This window comes from Scyliorhinus torazame, chromosome 14 (genome assembly GCF_047496885.1).
Source record: "Scyliorhinus torazame isolate Kashiwa2021f chromosome 14, sScyTor2.1, whole genome shotgun sequence".
NCBI classification, from domain to species: Eukaryota; Metazoa; Chordata; class Chondrichthyes; order Carcharhiniformes; family Scyliorhinidae; genus Scyliorhinus; species Scyliorhinus torazame.
The window spans coordinates 79201337-79220104 of NC_092720.1; the positions used below are offsets into that span (position 1 = coordinate 79201337).

Genomic DNA, 18768 nt, shown 5'->3' on the forward strand with positions numbered 1-18768 from the left:
TTGCCGCCAGCAAGCCAATGTAACCCAACACACAACAGAATGCCGTTACAGAACCAACATCGCATTCAAGGATTATTTTTGCATTTTGATACTTTATGTTTTTCACTGGAAATGGAGGAGAGATGGCCAGCCATAAAGGAAAGTGCATGCAAAAACACTGGCTCTTTGCTGTAAGGGCCCAAAATATTTCATCATGTCATTGTTGGGAAGTGTAACACTAAATACCATGAGCACAACAATTGTTTTTCTAAGAATGCAGGAAATACACAAAGCAAAGCTAACTCCAAACACTGTGGGCGGGATTCTCCACTCCCACGCCGAAGTGGCCGCACCGTCGAGGTTCACGACGGCGCGGAACGGCCCCGGTCCCGACCAATTCAGGCCCTGACAATGGGCCAGTATCAGGGCCGCGTCATCTACACGTGCCAGGCCTTTTCGCCTGCGTAAAAGCGGCGCCGCATAGATGACGCGGTCGGCGCCGCATAACGGATGTCATCCGCGCATGCGCGTGTTGGCCGGCGCCAACGATCGGGGCCCAACGATCGGCGGGCCGGCCTCTTCCCCCTCCTTCCGCGCGCGGCCTCAGAACACCGGCGCCATGTTGGTGAGTGGCCGGCGCGTGTAAGAAGTTCCCCGCGTATGCGCAGGATGGCGCGGCCCAACTGCACATGCGCAGGTTTGGACTGCCCCAACTGCGCATGCGCGGGTTGGCACAGCACCCATTTGGCACCGCGCAAGGATACTGGAGCGGCGTGAACCACTCCAGCGCCGTACTGGACTGTGGGGGCCAGAATAGGTCGTGCCCGGGCCCTGTTCGTGCCGTCGTGAAACGCAACGGCATTCACGACGGCACGGGCACTTGGTCCGAGCCGCGGAGAATCCCCCCCCCCCCCCCCATCTTTTGCTTTCCTAATTTCCTTTTTAAGTTCCCCCCTGCAAGTTGTATATGCCTACAGGGCTTCTGCTGTTTTGAGCCCTCGATATCTGCCATATACCTCTCTTTTTCATTTTATCCAATGCTGTATGTCCCTCAATATTCAGGGTTCACTAGATTTATTGGTCCCACCCTTTTTCTTTATTGGAACATGTTGGCCCTTACACTCCTTATTGACTTCTTTAATGCATCCCACTGTTCTGTCACAGATTTACCTAAAAGTGTCTGCTCCCCCCAGTCCACTCCTCTTTATGACTATTACTCCACTTTCTGACTATTCCCCCATATGTGGAGATTACCATTGGACTAGCAATCTTCCGAATGGCTCAGTTAAGAAATTGGGGGCGGAATTTAATGGTAATGGGAAATTAGATAGGAGGGAGATATTAATTGAGTGGGAGGCAAAATGTTAGGTTTCCAATATCTGGATGAAATTTCCGAATTAAGTTGACAGGGGTTTGTGATTGGGGTTCCTCAGAGCAAGCAGCAGGAACCTATTTGTGATGGATTAGCATATATTGAATTGTCACTAAAACACAAATTCACCAGAGTAAATGGTACCTTTGCAAATTCACCAGAGTAAATGGTACCTTTGTGATTAAGTTGGCAGTAAATGTGAAGCACATGCCTTCACTTTCATGACTGGTTAAATTTGGCATTGAGCAGGCAAGATAATTATTGACCTATTGAACTGTCCCTGCAACCTCTTCCTCCGCCAACAATTGTTTAGTGGGGGCCCCCATGTATCACCTGGCCACCTCAACTATCTCTTCCAACAACCTTCCCCCTCTGCCTTGAATGAGATAATCTCACCCCCGGACTACCGCCTTCAGCGCCTCCCAGAATGTGGCCACCGACACCTTCCCGTCTGGTTAGTCTCCACGTAATCCTCAATTGCCGATCTCACCTTTTCACAAAATCCCTGATCTACTAAAAGACCTGAATCCAGCCTCCATCGTGGCCTCTGCACTTGCCCCGTGCTAGGTGGAGCCTCGCCTCCAGCCAATGCAGTGCATGATCAGATATCACAATTCCCGCACCCCCAGATTATTCTTATGTTCAGCTTTGGACAGATTTACAATAATTTATTTATAAGGCTGCGGATTTAAAATTAAGGGTTTTTTGTCTTGTGGCACCTGAAGTGACTTTCAGTGCAGTAAAAGGGAAACACACCTGTTGCCTCCAAGTACCGAGTCATGCAATGGTATCCGGAAAATAATCTTAATGCCATGATTCTGAAACCAAAGGTATTGCTTGGCGATGTGAGTGGAAAATGAACCTGAATTGATCCAAATCACAGACCTTTGCAACAAGGCTCTACAACTCACTCTCGCCACTCACAAAAGGGGTTGTGTTCTCTCTGATTTGTGGGCATCGCTGCTCACAGTTCCAGGTGAGTAACAGTGTTGTAGCTGTTTTAGAACAGCTCGCTAGGTGTGCTGCGAATTGTAGAGCTTTAATCCCAGCAATATTGGCAGGATCTTTTGGGAACACAGTCACGACCCTCAGCTCCAAGACCTTTCTGACACTCACCTGCAGGTCACAACCCGTACTTTGCAAAACCTTGACCTAGAACTCACCACCTACATGGACAGTGGAACCGGAGATGATGGATGATTTCAAAAAGAATTTGCATGGGGTCTTGAAGGAAAAAAACTAACAGAGCTGCAGGGGAATGGGACTGATTGGATTGCACTAGAGAGAACCATGTTGATTTGATGGACTGAATGGCCTCCGTCATGAGTCTGTGACTCTAAGAAAGACTGAAAGCAGGTAAAGAAAAAATGCCTTACATTTCTAAAGCACATTTCATGACCTCAGGACATCCAAAAGTGCTTTACAGCCAGTGAAGTACTTTTGAATTGCAGTCATTGTAAAGTAAGAAATACGGCCACCAAGTTGAGTACTACAAGCTTCGACAAACATAAATGTGTAAATTAGTGGATAATCAGAATTACTGATGTTAGTTGAGGGGTAAATATTGGCCAGGACTCTGGGGAGAATTCCTTAATTCTTAGCAGCTTAGACGAAAAATGGTATGATGATACTTTTATTGACTTAATGAATCACAACATTGCTAAATAACAGCTCATGAACATTTACCAATAAACTGTGCAATTTCTCCGAACATGAACAGAATAAAATTATAAATTGTTCATTTAGTATTTGACAATTGACTGCTACAGAGCAGTTTCCATTATTTTATGTACTGGCTACAGCTGGTCTACCCATCACATGTTTTTTTGTGTTTTGATCTGGTTTCAACAAAATAATATAACATTTAGGAGCAAAATTGCAAGCAGCGACACCAAAGCTGGAACACAGGATAGCAAAGATTTCAACGGCCACTGTATATTTTCCAGGTGAGCTAATGTAAGCTGGAATGAAAGTTACCCAAACAGCAGAAAAAATTAACATGCTAAACGTGATGAACTTGGCTTCATTAAAGTTATCCGGCAGTTTTCGTGCCAGAAATGCCAAAACAACAGAAATTGCCGCCAGCAAGCCAATGTAACCCAACACACAACAGAATGCCGTTACAGAACCAACATCGCATTCAAGGATTATTTTTGCATTTTGATACTTTATGTTTTTCACTGGAAATGGAGGAGAGATGGCCAGCCATAAAATGCATATTATAACTTGAAGGAAAGTGCATGCAAAAACACTGGCTCTTTGTTGTAAGGGCCCAAAATATTTCATCATGTCATTGTTGGGAAGTGTAGCACTAAATACCATGAGCACAACAATTGTTTTTCCAAGAATGCAGGAAATACACAAAGCAAAGCTAACTCCAAACACCGTGTGTCTGAATATACAGGACCATGTGGTTGGTTGGCCGATGAAAGTTAGTGAGCAGAGAAAGCACAGAAGTAATGAAACTAACAGAAGAAAACTCAACTCTATATTATTAGATCTCACAACAGGAGTATTTCGGTAACAGATAAAGATTACTAAAATTACGGTGGTTATGCCGGTTCCAAACAATGCAATGGTTGTTAAAATAATGCCCAGCGTGTCTTCAAATGAGAGAAACTCTATTTCCTTCAGCACACATTGATCATGTTCTTGATTTGACCAATAATCTATAGGACACGTCAAACAGTGTATGGAATCTATAAAATAAAGACAGACAACCAAAGAAGTGATACATCCATTAAAGTCCGCAATTCTGCCCTTTAGGTTTTCATTTGTTGCAAGTAGTACTTCATATCTGTGAATGTAGCCAAGTAATGTGTTTATAATTTTCTCTTTCTTTTCCCTATGTTAAAGTACTTTACTTGGCCACTCTGCACAATAATGTGGCTGAGTTTGGCAAATCATAGAACACTCATGCCATAATTCTATGTCCAACCAGTAATGGAGGTGGACTTGTTGACCACAATAGGAGTGCTCATGACATGACCAGACAGATTCATAATTAACTTGCTAATCCTTTGAACACACCCATGGCAGGTAATAAAAGTGGGAGACATTTCCTGGTCAGCCATGCTTGATGCAGAGTAGTTCCCCTGTAGCATTAACCTATTAACCACTAACCTCTCTCTGAAACAGAAAGAGATGCCGACTCTCTTGCAGATTTTGGCTAATTGTGGACAGTGAAATTAATAGAGATGTGTATGCCTCTATGATGTCTGCTATTGTACTGCCCTTTGATGCACATTAATTTACTTCTGCAACCATAGTGAGGGGACACATCTAGCTTTTGTAATGGGTGCAATTAAAATATTTATTACTGTATAACAATTGTTTGCTCCAATTGTCAACAGAATGGTAGCAAATTGTATATCAATATTTTTACTATTGAAAATTATATATTTTTCTGCTTAACGAGTAAGATTTTGAGTACCAGTGAAGTGCAATAAACAAAGCAGTTAGAGTGCATAACAATAATTTCATTGCACTTGAAGGTGCAGCAATGCAAAATGAATATGTTATGTTTTAAGTTGCTTGTATATGTAGAAAAATAACATTCCTGATATTATTAAAAAATAGATCCAATTTCTGTAGATTTTTAAAAATAGAATCCCTACAGTACAGAAAGAGGCCATTCGGTCCATCAAGTCTGCACCACCCTTTGAAAGACCCCGCTACCTAGGTCTAAGACCCCACCCTGTAATCTCACCCGAAGGGGCAATTTAGCATGTCCAATCTACCTAACCTGCACATCTTTGGATTGTGGGAGGAAGCCAGAGCACCCAGAGGAAACCTACGCAGACACGGGGCGAAAGTGCAAACTCCATACAGTCACCCAGAGTGGGAATCGAACCTGGGTTCCCCCATTTACCCAACCTACTGAGGAGAATACATTCAGAGAATAAATGTGAAAAATGAATGTGAAAAATATACAATGTCTTGGCCTGGATTTTGTTGTAATAATAGAATATAGAAAAACAGCGCTGACCATTATTACAGGATAAGTCAGATAGCAATTTCTGGTATTTACATATGCAGAATTAAACATGAAAATCTAGAGGTTACTGTCAGAAGTACTCTGCTCAACAGGGTGTGATGTTACAGACACCACTGATAAACCTGATACCCAAATCACCATAAAGCTGTCAACCTGGGATAATTCCACACTAAAAACAGCTAAAAAGGTAAGGGCTAGTGTATTCAGGAGAAAGTGATTTTTTTTCTCAGTGTAATAAGTGATCATTGTTGATGAACAACCTCTTCAGACCTGAAAAAATAATTTTAGAAGTGTAGGGTTTTGTTCCCTCAGACGAAATTTAATGTTGAAGAATAAAAAATACCTTTTAAAAAATGACTTTTCTGTCCACCCCTTTTATCTCTCTTAATCTTATCTGTGCTTCCCAATCTTCATTTTGCGTATATTTATATTTAATGTATTTTACTTCCTGGTTTCGACTGCAGAGCACATTCAGGGTTCTTCAATCTAATTAGATGAAGAGTTTTGATATTGCTTGCTCTGCTTTCTGATGGCACAACTCCCCTGGAGAGGGTGTCACATTGCAAAACAAATGCTGAATTAGTAGAAATTTGTGTTCACAAGCCCACAAAATATATGTGGGCAACTGTTTGCATGGTGAACTCTGAAATCCGTTTGTTCACCAGAGGGGGATATTTGGGTTAATGTGTACATGCAGCAATTATTTTAATATCGCTGATATTAGAAATTGTGTCAAGCCAATCGCACAATGATACCTTTCATAGAGGATTGCAGGTGAAATAGATCTGATTATTTTTCAGCATTGCACTGAAGAGGAAAGTTAACAGAAATAGTATTTCCAACCAATGTACTGCAACACATATTGTGGACAGCAAAAATGTATCCAAGATTTCTGTGGTTTTGACCAGAGGTTGCGCCGTGTAATACGAACATACAAATTAAGAGCAGGGGTAGGCCATTCAAACCTGCTCAGTCATTTGAAAAGATCATGAATGTGGTCTTCACTTTCCTGTCTATTCCTATTGACTCGCTTTCCAGTCAAGAATCTATCTGATTCAGCCACAGACTTATCATAACCTATGAATTGGTGAAGATAAGCCTGCATAGGTAGCTGAAGGCATGGCCACCAATGGTGGAGCAATTAGATTAGGGAATACGCAAGAGACCAGAATCAGTGGCATGTTGAAACCTGGGAGTATCATTTCCTCCTGACTTAGCTGCAGTCTGTTGCTGTAGTCATTTCGGAGGGGGGGAAAAGGAATAGATATCAATTATCTGCGTTGGCCTCTCATTTATTGGTCAATTCTGCCTTTTGTTTTCCTGCTTAATATTGTCAACTCCTTCTGTGTCTTCTGATGCCCCCACAATTTGTATGACTTCTACGATGCTCTGTCCAGAGATTTTTATAGCTCAGAAAAATGTCAACTGTTATCTTTTCCATTTCTTACATGTCCTTCCAGGACTATAGAGAGAGAACAGCATGATGGAAATAGTTCTGGACTGATCTAGCAAAGAGCCAGTACAGAGACAGAGGGCTGAATGGACTTGCTCGTTGCAGTAAGCTTCTTTGACTTTATAACACCACTGCTCCTCATAAACACATGGCATGATATCAGAACAATATCAATGTTTTATTTCATTCATTTTCAGAATGAGGACAATTCTGGCAAGATCAGGGCCTGGATTCCTTGTGAGTCTGCCCCACCACCACTGCTAGCGAGGCCAGAGAATTTTGCGCTCAGCCAAATCTCCCATTCACTGCAGCAGGACCCAAGAATCCCGCTGCTGTGAATGGACGAAGATTCACGCCCCAAATTTATTGCTCATTCCCAGTTGCCTTGGCAACTAAGTGGCTTGTATATCAGTGAAGAGGATAGTAGAATCAATAACGTAGTGTAAGTCGTATGTATACTGAAATGAATAGAAATGGTAGATTCCGTTCCCTGAAGGGTATTAATGAGCTAATTGGATTTTTGTGGTAATTCTGTAGCTTTCAGGCTCATTTTGTTTATGGTGCTTGCACCCAAATGGTCATGTTTGGTCTTGTTGTGATCTTTGGGTTACCACTCCAGTACGTTAAACTCTATACTATCAGTATATTTTTCTTCCCTTAAGTTGCTCGTTTTAAAAATGTATTCTTTAAATTAATTTCTTAAAGGAGTTTGGTATCTTTGGTGAACTTAACATATGACTTGAAGAATATAAAATTGTTGCAATTAAGCCTGCATAAAGTTTGCCTCCAAATAGATAATGCAGTAAAAGATTATTTATATGGCAAAAATTTTATCTAGATAATTAAATGTTAGTGATCTGGCCAGAGGTAGATAACTTTTAAGGAAAGAAATTCATTTTTCTCAATATGGATTTATATCTGAAATAACTTTAAAGAATCTGTGTAAAAATCTGAGATCTTACAGACCTGTTTGATTGCTCATTTTTCCCTCGGCACATTGCAAACAGTCAAAACAACACACTGGTTGCCCTTTTCGTGCTGCTTTCCTTGTACCAGGAGAACAACTTTCACTGCAGATAGAGCTTGGAGTCTACAATGACACAGGACAAAGGCAAGAGGCATTTTAGTATTTCAATTCTAATCCAACTCATTATTAATGTTACATCTAATGTACAGCAGAGGCAAATAACTAATCAATGAGCGTTTTGATAAACCTATTGTAATTCACAAACTGTTGATGTCCACATGTAAACATCACTACACTTTGAGGACATGGAATCCAATTCAAGTCGAACACATGTAAGAGCTGCAATTGTCTCGAAACAAACTCAAAACGGGATATAGATTCCCATAATTATTTAAATGATACATCTGAGTTTAGAAGACAGCCATAAATTCCTTGAACTTAGTTCTTGCAATTCAATATATCACTTGATTGCAATCTTTTCTAGTCATTAGTCTCTATTAAATGTCAGAAGTGCATAATGAGAGCAGGTGTAGGCCATTCGGCCCTTGAACTTGCTCTTGCATTCAATAAGATCAGGGCTGACTTCAACCTCAACACCACCTTCCCGCACCCTCCCCATACATACCCTTAGCATCCAAAAATCTATCGCTCGCTGGCCTGATGTCTGTTTCGCAAATTCGCTTCATTCAATGGTGTAAGAAAGGTCTACTTTTATGGAAGTAATAATGTGATTATGCAATTGTTATACATATAATCATGCAGAAATTTTATTTGAGGCACATCACAGAGCAGTGGTTTTATAACATTTCAAGTCTGTCCTTGAATTTGATAACACCGAAGGTTATTAGTCTGCTGGCTCTTGCAGAAATATGTGTAGGACATGAATTTGCTTTGCGCAAGCTTTATTCCCGTCTAAGTCATAGATTATCATAGAATTTACAGTGCAGAAGGAGGCCATTCGGCCCATCGGGTCTGCACCGGCTCTTGACAAGAGCACCCTACACAAGGTCAACACCTCCACCTTATCCCCATAACCCAGTAACCCCACCCAACACTAAGGGCAATTTTGGACACTAAGGGCAATTTATCATGGCCAATCCACCTAACCTGCACATCTTTGGACTGTGGGAGGAAACCGGAGCACCCGGAGGAAACCCACGCACACACGGGGAGGATGTGCAGACTCCGCACAGACAGTGACCCAAGCCGGCATCGAACCTGGGACCCTGGAGCTGTGAAGCAATTGTGCTATCAGCAACGTATTGGGGGGATTCTCCATTTCTGAGACTAAGTGGTGAAGCCGACGCAGAATTCGTGGACTTTAACAACAGCAAAACTGGCGCCGAATCTGGATCAATTCAGCAACTGTGGAGTGGCTGGCACCAGCGACATGCGGAACACATTCCAATGAAAAATGGTGCGGGATTCGCTGGGTCTGTGATTGACACTCGGGAGGCTGACAAGCTGCAGCCGCATATACACATTACAATCTCCACACACTCATCCCAGCCAACAAGACGGCACTGGAAGAATACCAGGTTGGGCCCGCTAATGATATGCAAACGGTGTTTACTGTATGTGCGTTATGGACCACATCAATGCCGGTGTCGAGATGACGGAGAATAGCGATTTGGCATCAAATTGGCACCCGGCGCAAACCTTTAGCGTTTGAACCTATTCTCTGCCCAATCGTGCTTCACGATTTCGGCGACAGCCAACGGAGAATCCCGTCCATTATCTTTCAGGTTTGAGTAACTTTACATTTTTTCTTTCGATTCAATAATACACAATACTGCCATGAACATGTGGGCAATATTAATGATAGTGATACTTTTAATCAATGCATTAGTGTTATTAAAGTCCTTTATAATCTGCTTTAACATTTAAATTGAGTAACAAGTAGCATACAGAGGAACTTCAACTTGTGTTTGTGAGTCCAGATTTAGCAGAGATGGAAACTTTACATTATTTCACAAGGATATTCTTTCCACTTTGTAATCTTGACTTTCTATCAAAGTATCGTCACTGTGAAGTTGTCTTTCTTTGACCAACTAATTTATCTGTTCCAGCAGGGTTCAAAGTTTCTTTTTTCATCTGCTGGATGTTTTTCAAATGATTGTCCAACTACGAACTGAATTTTTCTGGTCCTAAGGTGACGGGCTGGGAGGAAATATGGTGGGAGAAGGTGTCAGGAGAGAAGCCCATGTCTTCCTGTCGCAAAGGCATATTATCAGTGGCAGGAGCCTCAGCAGCTTGGCCACATTGAGTCACTTGAGTGCTCAATTAATGGCCACTTGCCATCCCTGCCGCCAGTTCGCCTGCATCGAGTGGGCCCACTGTTGCATGGGAAAACTATTGCCTCCCAGCGGGTCCCTTATTTACAGCTATGCCCTGGCCCATGGAAAGCCACCCTCCATTGGCAATGGCTGTCCCTATGGTTAAGGTGTCACAATTGCAATATGACTCTCCTCCCTTCCCCCACCCCCTCCGATGGGCAAACCCTGCCTGCCTTGCTCAATTAAAGGTTGTTGTCCAGGAGTTGTTAATGCACCTAAAAGGCCAACAGTAACAGTATCTTTGAGGGCAGCTTGGCATTGAGGCACTGTTTCCTGTAGCGGTAGTGCTGCCAAGGTTACTGAGTTGCTGACGCTCTAATTTCGTGGTCCCAGTGGTGGTCTGATAATTGGCTACCACTGGAAAAATGCAGCCCACTGCCTGCTGGAGTGGGCCGGTTCTCACTTTAGATTACAGTGGAAGGATCTCTACTCTCTTCAGGAAATGGAGCCTGATATGGGTTCAAAACTTAAATATATTTTATTCCAAACTCAAACAAGACTGGGTTAGAAAAATCACCCACAAACATAGATGTTACATGTAGTTTGTAACAGTTTTCTCTTCAAACTACCCCTCCTCCCAGTGACAAACAGATCCTAAAACATGGATAGGAACGGGCGACACTGCGCATGCAACCCTTCCTCCGACCCTCACAGGTGTACTTGACGTTCTCCAGGCTCAAGGATTAGTCAGGTCCCTCACGCATGCCCCTAACCCCAGTGGCATTGCCGAATGCCAGTTCAGCAAAATCGTTCACCGGGCAATCAGGGAGTCAAAGGCCAGCACATCAGTGCCCTTTACAGATATAAGTCAAGACGTGGTAGATTTAAAATTAAGATGAGGAGGAACTACTTCTCGCAGAGGGTGGCGAATTTGTGGAACTCGCTGTCCCATAGTGCGGTGGAGTCTGAATCATTAAATGGTTTCAAGAAGGAAATGGATATATTTCTGATTTTAAAAATGGGTTAAAGGGATATGGGGAACAGGAAGGGAGACAGAAAGTGATCCGCCAAGATCTGATTGAATAGCAGAGCAGACTCAAAGGGCTGAATTGTCTACTTCTGCTCCTAATTCCTATGTTCCTATGTCCTACGTTCCTATATTCCCCTCCTGCAGCCCTAGCAGCTCCGAGACTCCAGAAATCGCCAAATCGGCGCTACATCAAACCCCAACGCCTCCAACAGAGTTTGAACACCGCTTCCCAAAAGCACTCCAGTTTCTCACACCACCAAAACATATCGGCCTGATTCGCCGGCCCCTTCCTACACTTCTCACAGTGATCCTTGAATTGAATGAGATTCATACTCACAGAAGGGAATCACATTAATCTGGCATAATATCTAACTCCATATCCCCCATCCTAGCTCAGTCCCCAGCTCTTCTTCCCAACTGCCCTTCATCCTTTCCACTAACGTCATCTCTTTCTTTCCCAACAACCCATAAATATCACTGATCTTCCTTTCCCCCTACACGTCAGCTTCTCCATTAACGTATACTCTGGTATTTGGGAGAAAATGGGCAGAAGCTTCCGCACGTAATCCCGAGCCTGTAATTGGGGTCCAAAACTTTGCTCAGGTTTTCCTTGACAACACTCATATTTTTGTTGGATGTTAATTTCTGACTTGGATGTAGAAATGAGTTTGAAATGGTTATTCAATGTAGTGTTTAATTGGGTTTTTGTTTTGCAATCTGATATTCAAAATTTTATTCTGTCGCTTGGTTTTCCACTTTTATTCTTTTATAGAAGAATCCCTGCAGTGCAGAAGGTGGTCATTCGGCCCATTGAGTCTGCACACATCCTTGGAAAGAGCACTCTACTTAAGCCCACACCTTCACCCTATCCCATGTCGCCTCACCTAACTTTTTTGACACTAAGGGACAATTTAGCATGGCCAATCCACCTAACCTGCACCTCTTTGGACTGTGGGAGAAAACTGGAGCACCCGGAGGAAACCCCCGCAGACACGGGGAGAATGTGCAGACTCCGCACAGACAGTCACCCGAGGCTGGAATTGAACCCGGGACCCTGGAGCGGTGAGGCAGCAGTACTAACCACTGTGCCACCGTGCTGCCTGTTATTCTTATAGATGTTTAGTAAAGAGCAGTAAAAATTATCGCTGTTACTGGAATTAAATCAGTATTAAGCAGCTGATGTTTGATTTGAATTCACAAGTGCTCTGAAATGTATTTGTTTCTAACTGCGTCTTTCCGCTGAACGGTGATTTTAAAGATGCTGTCCAATCATTTGTATCAGTGTTTTTTTTCCTTCAGGAATTCTTTCAATTCAATGTAACCTGTTTAAGTAAACTTAAAAATGATGCTCTTTAAAGTCACCATTACAACAGACAATTGTAGGAAGGAGGAAGCAGGGACAGGCTTTTTGGATTCATTATCAGCACCCCTTATTTGGAAGCTGTCTTCAAGTTGAGAACTTAGGTTCTTTAGGATTCAAGAGCAGGCCTGGTAAATTCTTCTATCACTTGTTATGTTAAATATCCATAAACTTACTATTTGCCTCATGGTTATTTAACCTATACATTTTCCCTTCTGTGTTATTTTAGAAGATTTTTATGTGTTTTCCTGATATTATCTTCCATCCAGCATGTTCCATCATGATTATGAAATGCTGAATGCTGCATGACAAACTGTTTATGAGAGGAAACCTTCAATTCATACTGAGTTTCATTTGTAAGAGAAGCAAAGTCAACATACCGCTGGGTACAAATTATATTCAATGTTATTTCTCTACTTATACAGTTTACGGAATGGCATAATATATTTACCTTTGTCTGCCCATCACCCCAAATAAGAAGGTCTTCATCAATTAAAAGTTCTTGCCCAGGAGTTGCTGATGCATCGAAAAGGCCAACAGTAACAATTTTAACAGAACCATCTGCATCCATTTGCCAATTCATGATATCATATGATGCAATAGGATCACCATTTTCATCAAAATATACTTTTTCACCAAACTTGTTTGTAAAGTTAACCTCTTTTATGTAATGGAGAAGCTGAATGTTGAAGTTGAAAAAAAAAAAAATGATTAATTTAACCCATAAAAGACATGTAATTATTTATAAAAACGATCATAAATCCTGAAAATGCATAATATACATAAAAATGTCTTACTTGCCATGGCGCAAGGTGTGAAATATTTGCACACGTTTTGTTCAGAAATGGTCCTTTGTTGGGTTCACAGTTTACCAAATTATGAAGTGCATGAGCTATCGCGTACACTGCTTTGTAGACATTATATGAAACTCTCAATTGTGACACATCATTGTATACACTGTCTGTTTTCTCTATGTCTTCTTGTCCTGTACATATCGGTTCTGAAATACTGGCTATGGCGTATCTAGTGGTGTTATCTGGTGGATTAAAAGTACATCCAAATAGCTTTTCCCAGAATCTATTTATCAAAGAATTGCCAGGGATTGAGGTAGGGCGCACCTTAAGAAGAAATTTCTTGAACTGTGGAACCTCTCCTTTATGAAAGGCAAACCCTATAGTTCCACCAAATGATCTGAAGTTTTTTTTTGTTGCTAGCAGGGCTGCAGTGCTCCAAGTTTCACTTGCTATCCACTGTTTATTAGTAATATTCTGGCGCACCACCTCATTGGCTAAATTAATTATATCCCCTACACCAGCAAACAATACAATAACCTTTGCTGTCGATCTTTTGATGGTATCTACGATCTGAAGTATCTTGGCTCTGGATGGAATTTTTGGAATTGCTTCGGTAAAGGCGAGGCATACACCATAATTCTGAACCTGTTCGTTAAATAACTGAACTAAATATTGTCCATAATCATCTTGAGTTGCTATAGACCCAACCCAGGTCCAGCCAAAATGCTTCACAAGTTGGGCCATAGCTTTGGCTTGGAAGCTATCACTGGGTATTGTCCTGAAAAAGGTGGGAAACTCCAGTTTGTTGCTAAGACATGAGCATGAAGAAGAGTAACTGACCTGAAAAATAGAAGAGATATTTAATAATAAGATAAGACAGAATTATATTTTGTCTTTATTGTTTTAGAATTTACTGTCACAGAATTTACTGTTTTGTCAAGAACATTGTAAATATGGTGTTAAAGCAGCATCTTCATTATATTAAATGGAAAGTAATTTTTACAAAGTCTGCGTGTAATTTTAAAAATAAGTATTCAGAAATGATGCACTTAAGATTATTACAGCACATTTTATCTATTTTATTTGATGCCTTACAATTTGATAGACGTTAAAGATCCTTTATATCACTACATTTTTGCACATGGAAGAGTACATATACATTTACAGCATCTTCACTTGCAGTCATTACTTGTGATGAGTGAATTAATTTGTCACTGTTATCTATTTAAAATTAAAATAAAAGTTTATTACCCACTGATTGAATAGAATTTAACAGCATTTTTGCAAATTGATATTGCATTGAATAATGTATGGAGAGAGAAATATTGTATATAAAAAATGAGATTTTAATCTGTTCCATATCTAGAGAAAATTTGTTTATCTTTGACCACAAAATACCTTCTCTCAATCTTTGATATTTTGAAAGTATGTTGAATGTTCACATGCAACCTTTCTTACCATAGGAATTCCGAATCGTCCTGCAATTCTTCCAATAATAATGGATTGGGTCGATCGTGCATCACCAACAATTGCAGGAATGGGGGGTGATCCTGTGCATTTAGAATTCTTGAAAATATTATCTGCTCCATTAAGGAGTGTTACCGCTGCTCTGACAGCCTGTGGTACTTTACGGCAGTTGTCATAAATGCTGTAACCTAATCTTATACTTGGAAGTAGTGTTTGATCTTTGTTTATTTCTTCAATAGTGAAGATCATCATTTGTAGCCATCGAAATGTTCTGAAATTAAAACTGTTAGAGAAAATATTTTTAAATCTTACTATCCATATTTCATAAAATCGTAATACAAGATGCTGTTCCATTTCACCTCTCATATTAAATAAAAATTCGAGTGACATACAATTTCAGCATATATCCATCAGGCCAATCACAGCATAAGTAATAGAGTAATTTCAAAGTTGCAAGAAGTTGTTGCTGATTGTCTCAAGAAAGTCAATGATGTCAGTTCTTACCGGTGTCAATAGAAGGAATTTTTGTGTTACAGTGATGTGTCCCATTTTGTAATAAAAGTACCAGAGAAGCCAATTAACTGTTTGTCAAGCATTGTAGAGAAATATTAATGATATTCATGGAGAAATAATCATTATATGTTCAATCTACTGTGTTTCTACTTTGCTTTTGTTCTCAAGCATGAACTATTTATTGGTTTATTAAAAGGGATTTGAAATGAATAACACTTTATGAATTTAAACTAATTAGATTTAAAAAAATAATGTTTGCCATTGGCTGATTGATTTAAAATAAGTGTACACTCTGAATTATGATTTGTTGTTAAACATAGCATACCAACAGGGGCTTGCTATTAAAATAATTTCCTTCCAATGATGTTCTATTCACTTGACTTTCAAGCAGTTATTTAAAAGAAAAACAAATTCCAAACAGCTGCCTTCACTGAAACATTTTTATTCTGTCTTGTCTCTCTATTGCAATCAAAACCATAATTACCCGTCATTTCAAATGCCATGAATTATCGTTCTCTCTGCTTTCTATTTCTTAAACCATATTGTGCCTAATAACTCCATGCAAACACAATTACTTTAATTTTGTTTTTTCCATCAAAATATTCCACATCTCTCAATTTCAACTTTGCAATTAAAAATGAAAACACCAGAAACATTAAATTCAATGTCACTTGCTAATGAATGAATCTTAGCTTAAATTTTAATCGCAAAGTTAGCAAATATATATTGCATTTATTACCATTTATAAAAGTTTTGAAATACTGTAAATAAAAATCAAGAGATGTGTTTTCATCTGTGCTGTGTGTAGTGAAAATCGGTTTATCTTTGCAAACAATATATCTCTTATCAACTCAATTATGAGTATTTAACATATTGGACAGTAATCTTTCAATTTATTGCTGAAGAATGTTCAAACTTACCCTTCACATTGTAACACTTCAGGCTTTGTCTTGTAGGAAAGTTCAGGCAAAGTTACTGTGAAGTGAATAGGAAACAGTCCACCAATAATGATATCTCCATTCTTATGGACTCCATACAGATTAAACTTTTCAAGTAGTTTACATGATGGGTCAATGGCCCCACGCACAGAGAGAGACAAGGAAAATATCAGGACAAAATGTACACTGAAATTCATTGCTACCTTCATCACAGGATAAAAGCAAACTGAGCTCTTTCAGTGTTAGTTTGCTCTTATATACAGCTGGTGCATTTGGCAGAACTCATCATTTTACAAGAAGTTCAAAACTAAAATATCCCCCAAAGAATTTAAATTGTATGGTTCAATCCACATAGGGAAAACACAACATTAATAGTCATGAAGGTAAATCATGCTATGTGTACAATGTTGCTAAAGCATAGCAACTGGAAAACATCTTGTCTCATAACTAATATGTGGGTAAAGGAATATGAATAATAAAAGGTACAGAGATAAACTAGGCTTTAGTTAGTAACAAATAGATTACAATGACTTGAATTGAAATATGTAGGACAAAATACATATGGGGTGGATTCTCCAATCACATTCCAAAGCTCCGGTCCCCCGCTGGTGGGGACAGAGAGCTATCCGCCCTGCACAGGCAGCACCATGCAAATGGGTAATTTCCACCTATTTGCATACAATTAATGGACTGAAAGCCCAATTCGCCAGCCCCCCATGATGCTCCAGCCCTCTCAGCCAGGATTCACACATGCATGAATTGGTGCAGGGTTTTCCAAGAGCGGCCCTGACGTGATGGATCCCGTGTGGGTCAAAGGGGTCAATGCATAATGGAGGTGACCCCCAAAATCTATTGGAAGGCTCACCTCCCCCACAAATCCTGCCCCCCACCTGACCGTCCACCCAGCTTCCCCATCAAACCACCCAACAGAAACCCCCCCCATTAGTTCTCCAACAGAGACCCCATCACACCCCCATCAGAGACACCCCCACCAGACCCCTGCCTGAAAGCTAAAGAGCAGTCCAGAAAGTAGGGTGAAAAACTACTGCATTTTCACTTACCCTTTCCTAACATCTGCTGCCTCAGGCAAAAGTGCTTAAAGTATTAGCTGTTACAAGTGTCAGAGGCTTCTTTGAAAGCCAGGTGCACTTCAAAGGGCTTGAAATTCCTCGACAGCTTTTGAATTGCAAATCTTCCATTCAATTTGACACAGCAATGCATTTCATTAGCCAGTGAATGACAGTTTTATTACTCCCCAGACAGCTGCTTGGTGGGTTGTTTATCTATTTTTCCCTTCACACTTGAATGCATCCTTATTACTCTGCTTTGAAGCTAACCACAATGTTAATAAACACTCTTGCTATGATTGTCAGCTCCTCACCTCATCAATAGCAACTAAGGTCTTTCCACTGTGAAAAAGATTGTGCTCTCTTGACAGTTTATAGAGGTCACTAGACTCTACAGACATTACCGAACTGATAGCAGGGAGCCTTCTGGTTCTTAACATGCCCTTTTATAAGTGTCTGGTAAGAGCTAACAGAATGGCCCTTAACATGAGGTATACTAAAAAGGGATAGACAAGGGGGAGGTGACCACTCAGACACCTTGGGTACCTGTCAGTACTCATTGGTTAGAAGGATTTGAACAAGTAATTGACAAAGGGTAAACTTAATGCCCTCAGAAATACAGTGTATCTACACAGATGCTCATTGTCGAGGGCCCCAGCCCTTGCCTAGGTGAGGATGACGAGCCTCCTTATATATCAGCTGATTAGAGGAGGCAAAGAACAAAGAGAAGCAGACTGCTGTTAGCAAACAGATGAGAGACTAGTTTCAGAGATCGGCTGCATTTGTTCCTTTGTCCTCAGGGATCGGTAAACCATTCTCAGCGGTCATGGATCATATACTTTTCTTGTCTATTTTGCTAGTACAGCCCCATATCTAAACTGTTACTTATTAATAAAATTGATAAAGTACCCTAAAATCACTTATGAGCTCTCGGCTGACTATTTTAGGCAATCTGTGACTCCTGAACCTGAATAAGTCCAGGGCAAGAAGGGAATTAATGCCCTCTTCAGGGCCTCATCCTGCTGCCAGTAGTGTTAGCCTAATGGTGGTTTGGAAAATTGTCATGCGGACTCCTGTGGGGGGAGCCTCTTTTTCAAAGGCACTCAGTGTTTAATGGAGGGACCCGGCATCAGGAAGGAGGGAACCTATTTGAACCATTATCCTGCCCTTGCTGCTTAACCTCTCTCCCCGTGAATCCCAGCCAGCGATCCCCATCCCGCTATCACTCACACGTCCCTGCATCCTTCGGCAATCCACAGAGTCAGGCGATGCTGCTGAGTACAGGTGAACAACCAGGTGTCTGCACTTCCAGCTACCTTTGCCATGCCATTTTGAGAAGGGCATCAATGTGGGTCTCCCTTGCATACAGTGGAAAAATCTAACGTGGTGCTATCCTCATATCAGTCCTTTAGGTGCAAGAGGGAAAGTCACCCAACTTCTCGGTAAAGCGGTTTTTAAGAACGTTTCCTACTACAAAGTGCTGGGAGTACTTTGCAGTGTTCTGGAAGGGATTGTAGCAAGTTCCTGGATTTGGCTGGGAGTGGTTACATCTTTA

At 40.9% G+C, this 18768-nt stretch overlaps 1 protein-coding gene across 1 annotated transcript; it reads right to left on the reverse strand.

Annotated features, from left to right (window-relative positions):
- Positions 1-3100: 3100 nt before the first annotated feature.
- On the reverse strand, positions 3101-14978 carry LOC140389310 (extracellular calcium-sensing receptor-like). The gene is made up of 5 exons (XM_072473479.1): positions 14687-14978; positions 13232-14068; positions 12886-13113; positions 7768-7891; positions 3101-4050 (listed from the first exon to the last, which is right to left on the reverse strand). Exons 1-5 carry the CDS (start codon positions 14945-14947, stop codon positions 3137-3139), a joined length of 2364 nt encoding a protein of 787 aa, XP_072329580.1. The 5' UTR covers positions 14948-14978; the 3' UTR covers positions 3101-3136.
- Positions 14979-18768: the final 3790 nt, after the last annotated feature.